Below are 6,798 nucleotides of genomic sequence, written 5' to 3'. Positions count from 1 at the left end.
GTCCATTGCAATTAACGCTACTACTCCTGCAGCACATAACATCATAAGAAGAACCTTGCTGGTCCATCTGTCTCACACAGCAGACAAGAAGTTGCCTTGGATGGGACAGCAACAGGGCACAGAGGCCAAGGATTCTCCTGGTGAGCTGATAAGAATGTGATTCTTTCTGTTTAGGACTGCATAGTTATCTCACAAGCTTGGTCCTAGCACTGGTATTCAGAGGTTTACTGCCTCTGAACGTGGAGGTTCCCTTTAGTCACCACAGCATACGTACATAAGAGCACCTATTTTTGCTCAATTATCATTAGATTAAAAGAGAGGGTTTGCCATATAGCAAAATGTTCTTAGTCCATTGTCATACAGTGTATCCAAAATATCTCTTACAGACCAATTCTATGCAGTAACAGTAGATACAATTTAGTTTTAGGCTGCAATCCATTGAATAACTATTTGGGAGTAGTTTGCACAAAATTCAATGGGCTGCCTTTTGAGTCAACATGCATAGGATTGGGCTGATAGTCTTTTGCCTGCTCTTTGCTATCCAAAGGTAGATAAAGCTTTTACCTTGACCCCCTGGTAATTTCTACTAATCCATGATTCTGCTAAGGCTACCAATGGTCAATCTTCAGTTCTAGAACTTCCTGTAAAAGTATATTTTCTGAGCTTTTTCTTCATAATTCTATCCAGTCTTCTTAGTAATTCATTTTTTTGCACATTTTTTGATATCTTCCAGGAGATCAGACATTAGAGTGATACTAAGCGTCTGGACCATAAAATCCTCAAAGTCAATGGGTTCGTTTTTGCTCTCGTCGAAACTGGCAAGGATTTCCTGATATTTCGGCTTCCCTTCTTGGCCCTGTAAAGGAAGTTGAATTATTTGGCGGTAAAATATGGAATCTACTTTCATCAGTGCTAATGTGGGGAACCATTCAGCAATGAAACATGCTTTGTAGGTAGATTGCAGGATCAGAGGTCCATTTAATGAATGGGGAGAAGGGCAATAGCCTCCTGCTGTTTCAGACTGTGTGAAACTTATCCTCAAGAGCACCCTTCTCTCCTGTTCTGCACAGTGAATGATATGGTTAGAACCACTACATGAGTTTATGTGCTAGGTATGCACACTGAATTCACAGATCTCTCTGTTTAAAGCAAAGGATGATTAAAGTGGATATAGTTATTTTGAGACATAACAAATGCTCTTAAAATACTCTTCTTTTTTTTTAAAAAAAATCCGTATAATATATCTAGTGACAGATATATTCAAATGTCTCTCTCCCCACCACCACCAGATCCTGACATGGCACCCTTGTGTAGAATCTCCTCTCTACTGGATTTTTAGGGAGACTGGGGGATCCTGTTGTAGGCTAGTTGTGTGAAACCTCAGATATTCATCTGAGGGTTGCTCGCTGGCCAGGAGAAAAATGCCCTGTCCTTTTAATAGAGGTGTACAGTGCAGTTCTAACCAGAATCACACTCTTCTAAGTCCACTGAAGTTCTTAGAAGGCTCCAACTGTACTCAGGACTGCACTGTTCATGTGTGGTAATGCGCAGATGAACCTTTACATGGCATTGAGGTAAATAACACCCCATTAAGCCCCCTTTAAAGGAAAAGGCCTGTTGTCTTCAACCATTGTAACAAGAAGCCTAAAGACAAATTATATGGTTTGGGCCCAACAAAGCTGAAGGACCACCTATTCCCTTTTGAACCTACCTGACCACTATGGTAATCTTTGGAGGCTCTACTTTGAGTGTCCCCCCCCCCTTATGAGATTAGGCATTTGGCAACCTGGAAGAGAGCCTTCTTCATCATGGCACCAAAGTTCTGGAACTCTCTCCTGAGGGAGATTCATCTGTCTCCTTCTGTTACCATTAGGGATGGGCACAAACCAGGAAAATGTTAGAGACACCAAACTCACAGGGATTCTTCAGCAGGCTCTCCTCCATTGGCCCTCAAAATTTGGCAAGGATTGGATTTGGGATGTCTATGTTATAGCCCCCCCCCCAGAGTAGGTGCCCCCAGGAAAGCTCAGCTCTAGCCTCCCCTTAAATCAACCATGCAGCAAGCAATTCTTCCTAACTGCCTCTCATACAAGGACTAACTCCTCTCTCTTCCTGCTGCAAAGGGAAAGCAGCTGAGTTAGGGTGTGGTATGTATACACACACGCACACAAATCTGCTCCCATAGAGCAGAATGGGAGCTCTGTGGTTGGCTCCCAGAGCTGCCAATCAAGCCATGGACAATTGCTATGAGTGTTTCTAGAGTTCTCCAGATGTCCACCCCCCAGTGTTGCCTAGGAATTGATTGAATTGGTGCCAGGCTGTCTGGAGAATGAACCACTCTAATGAACCAAACAAACCTCTGAAAAAAGGCGGTTTGTTTTTGGATTCAGGAATGATACAACCAAATGAACTGGTTCAAAATGAACTATGAACTGGCCTGTTTTGTGCTCAAACTGCAGTTAGTTTCTCTGTTAGTGCCCATCCCTAGTTACCATCTTTCACCAGCAAGTGAAGACTTTTTTGTTTCATTTTTGTGTTCCCCCAGTGATCCCTCCTTCCTGCCCAAGGTTTTAAACATTGTTTTGATGTCTTTTCATGTATTTGCACTCTGGTTTTAATTGTTTTAATGATGTGTTGTGGTGTTGGTCGGTTTCAATGGATTTAAACTGATTTTATTATGTAAGTTTTAATTGGTTAGCTGCCTTAGTGGCCCTTGTGAGGACAGAAAGGTAGGATCTAAATTCTGAAAATAAACAAACAAACAAATTCATTTCAATTCTCTTACCTGAATAAAATGTGTAAACTGAGTTTGTAGCAACTTTTTAGCTTCAGATCTGATGAGTTTCCCCTCAGCATCTGCAGCATTATTGTACACTAAGACTAACGTAGTAACAGCTTTCTCTAGATCAGAGCCTTTCCCTAGAGCTGAGGGGGAAATAATGCTTAGTTAATATAGAAAAGAACTTTCTAGAAAGGCCACAGATAGTCAGCAAGACTAAATCAGACTAATTCCATTAGGAAAATGTATTTGAAGCAGAAGCAGGTTTGACATTGACGTATGTGATCCTGGGCCTCAGGAAAGAGCAACAACTTGAGGTAAGATGAGGTACAGGAGGCCTTTTGCACTCCGAACTTTAATGATACACTCTATATTGCAGTTAGGGTTGCCAACTCCACATGGGGAAATTCCTGGAGATTTGGCGTTGGAGCCTGGGAAGGGGGAGTCAGGAAGGGAGGGATCTCAGTGGGATATAGTGCCACAGAGTCCACTCTACAAAGCATCCATTTCCTTCAGAGGAATTGATCTCTGAAGTTTGGAGATTAGTTGTAGTTTTGGGAGATCACCAGCCCCTACCCCTGGAGGTTAGTAACACCAGTTGCAGTTGCTGTTATGAAGCTATAGCTAGGTCGCCCCATTTGATCACAAAAACACAAATCCTATGAATAGAGTCAGTGAGTAAAGTTAAAGCCAAAGGGAAGCCAATTGGGAGAATAGAGTTGCCAAGCTCCAGGCAGGACCTGGAGATCTGGAATTACAAATGATCTCCAGACTATAGAGATCAGTTTCCCTGGAGAAAATGGCTGCTTTGGTGGCTAAACTCCATAGCATTATACCCTGTTGAGATCCTTCTCCTTTCCAAGTCCCACCCTCCCCCAAATCTCCACCACAGTAGGGGGCAGGAGGGTCATTTGGCCTGGACTTCAAGCTCAATTGGGGCCTCAAATAAGGGGCCTACAGGTCTCCCACAATTATAACTGGTCCCCAGACTTCAGGCATCAACTTCCCCGGAGGTAATATTAGCTCCAAGAGGCTAACGCTATGGCATCTCCTTCCTAGTCTCCATCTTCCCAAATTCTGCCCCAAAATCCTAACCCAGATGTGCAACCCTAGCTTCAAATATTGATATTTTGTATTTTTAATCAGTTTTGCCACTTGTTTTTATGCACAGAATGTGTCATCATTCTAAAATCTTTATTATTCTTCAAAGCTGGTGGGCTGGACCTCTGACAGATTTGCTGAACTAGCCAGGGTAGAAAAACTTAGCTGGTCAGGTGTGGATCCTGGAAGCATCCAGAAGGGAAGGGATAGACTCTAGTGGATTAAGAGGAAAACCATGACAGGTTCTCACAGGACATGGGTGGAATATGGGCAGAACCTGGCAGGTTATAGATGGAGCCAAACAGAATCTAAAGTTTACTGCTTGAACAATAAAGTACTGAGCCATGAAGTCTGCTGGACTCCTGAGACCACCATTTTTCTGCTCTGTGAATCTCCTACCCATTTATTTCATGGGTGACTTCTCTAGTAAATGACATGTTGTCTGACTCTGACCTTCACTTGTGGCTCCTCCTTTTTGGATTGGTACTTTAGACCTATTCACAAGACATATCCACATTCACTGAATAGGTGAAGAAGGTTGAAACATTTGAGCCTATTGGCCTCAATCCTAACCTCCACACTTTGTTCCAAAAGTCTAAATAGAGAGCCTATGCATGAACATATTTAGGCTTTTGGGGTGAAAATAGGGAGAATGGGAATGGGGACAGCAGGTCTGATCCTGGCCTCCCCTAAACTAACCATACAGAGGGGTTCATATTGTACTTTTGCTATGAACCCCAACTATTGCACAACATTTTCTAAGGGAGGCTGGTCATGTTCTTGGCCAACCTTGACTTGCATTCACAATCAGGTTATCTCTGAAGGCACAGCACTCAGATTAGCTCTGAAGGTACAGTGGGAAGGTATTTGAGTCCTAAGTGGAAGAGCCTTAGAGTGTGTTCCCTCAATAACAGAGGGAACTGCAGAAATGCTTGGCTTTGGGAGGGCTATGATGCTTGCTACTCTGAGTTAGGATTACCATTTCTTATTTATTGATCTCATCTGATACTGTCCCAGTACCTAGGAGTAAACAACTGGAGTAAGTCACCTTACCTTTGATAGAAGCCAGCTGCTTGGATATTGGAATACTGGGAATGAAATAGAGACACACGATCACTATGGGGTAATTATGACAAGAATTGGATTTCTGTTTGTTTCCTTTCATGGGTATAATATCATTAATAGTAGCAGGAGGCTTTCATTATTTAAACTTTCTCCTTTATAAAAGTTGCCTTCAAACAGATAAAAGGCTAATCAGATTGGCCTGCATGTGAGAATGGAATATCTGCATGTGACTCATATCTGTCCATATATGTCTGGAGCAGTGATGCTCTGCATTCTTGGTGCTTGGGGAGCAACAGTGGGAGGGCTTCTGGAGTTCTGGCCCTGTTGGTGGGCCTCCTGATGGCACTTGGGTTTTGGCCACTGTGTGACACAGAGGTTTGAACTGGAGGGGCCACTGGCCTGATCCAACATGGCTTCTCTTATGTATCTAGAACCTGTATGCTTTGGCCCCAGATGCCTATATTTGGAATAATTCTGGTTTTAAATCCCGTTCCTAAAGCTGTTCGTAAATGTGGTTCAGGAACTTGGGGGCTGCCTCCATGTACAGCCCTCTACTGTCCTACTCCTTGCCCAGAAATGGAGTGCCAGGATTAGGGGCTCAAAAAAGGGTTCAGGATATACCACGATGGTGCAAGAAGATACATGGCTAGGCAAAGATAGGGGGGCTGGCAACAGACCTGGAAATAAAGGTCTGTCCTGATTAATAAAAGCTAAATGGGATTTTTTAAACTAGAAGATGTTATGTACCATCGTAAATCGAGCATGCCACGGCCCTGTTATAACGGATGGTCTTTTCTTACTGGATCATGTATAGGAAACTGCCGCCATCTGTTTGCACTGTTTGTACTAGCACTTTATGCAATTATTTTATTATGAATTTTATGGTGTTTATTGATCTTATTGTATTTTAATTTATGTAAGCCGCCTTGAGCCAGTTTGTACCAGCAAGGCGGGGTATAAATTGGAAGTAAATAAACAAAATAAAATAAATAAATGTACGTCCATGACATGAAAAGCTTCAACTGCCTATTTCCACACATTAAACCTCAATGAAATGATGGTGGCTCTGAATGGAATAAGTCAAGGACCACCTTATCCTGCTGCGTTATTAAAGCTGCAGCTGTGGTGGGATTGATCAGTGCCTGGATGACTGACCACTGTGAGCCTCACGTGAGCCTCTCTGAGGTTTCAAAAGGAAGAATCGGATGTGATACATTACTACTTTTTTTTTTAAAAAAAATTAATCTATCAAGAAAATCTTTTTGGAGGTTTTTCACATTCTTCCTCTAGCTTTAAAACTTTTGTATTAAAAAATTATTACTGCTGCTAACGCCTGAGGGATTAATTAGACTCCTACCCCCAAACTGTGGAACCTCTTCACATATATGCGTGATACAAATCAACCCAAAATTAATCATGAACTTTGAAACAAATGACTGCTGATTAAAGAGAAGAAGAGAACAGGACTGTCACTTACCGTTTGGGCATTTTCCTTGACTTTGAAGTTGCGTCTTTGGCAGAAGAAGCCTCTGCTTTTTTAAAAGAATACGACCTTGTGTTCTCAGAACTAGAGGTGCAGCCGCACATCCTTCACTACAGCCTCAGCACTGTTTATGATCACTAAGCAACTCAAGGGACTGCAAACAGGTAAACGCGAGCCTTTGTGCTGTGAAGGGTGAAGCTGGCGCAGCCTGCTTTCTGACTGGGCTGCTCAGTTGTGGAGAGGCTACCTGGTAGTCCCATTGATGGCTAAATAAATCAGTCTGAAGGGAAGGACCAGAAAGCAGTTACTGTTTGCAACACACGTATTGCGAAAGGTGCCTGTGAGTCTGTCTTGTGCTAAAACAAACAGA

At 42.6% G+C, this 6,798-nt stretch overlaps 1 protein-coding gene across 1 annotated transcript; it reads right to left on the bottom strand.

The window, feature by feature from the left end:
• Positions 1 to 700: 700 nt before the first annotated feature.
• On the bottom strand, positions 701 to 6,532 carry SNTN (sentan, cilia apical structure protein). Its single transcript, XM_015420254.1, has 4 exons — positions 6,423 to 6,532; positions 4,934 to 4,968; positions 2,786 to 2,925; positions 701 to 856 (listed from the first exon to the last, which is right to left on the bottom strand). The coding sequence occupies exons 1-4, from the start codon at positions 6,530 to 6,532 to the stop codon at positions 701 to 703; spliced, it is 441 nt and encodes a 146-aa protein (XP_015275740.1).
• Between the last annotated feature and the right edge of the window lie 266 nt (positions 6,533 to 6,798).

Source organism: Gekko japonicus, unplaced genomic scaffold, assembly GCF_001447785.1.
Source record: "Gekko japonicus isolate JY-2015 unplaced genomic scaffold, Gekko_japonicus_V1.1 scaffold262, whole genome shotgun sequence".
NCBI lineage: Eukaryota > Metazoa > Chordata > Lepidosauria > Squamata > Gekkonidae > Gekko > Gekko japonicus.
The sequence above is the reverse complement of the archived record's forward strand: the minus strand, read 5'-3'. Positions and strand labels throughout refer to the sequence as shown.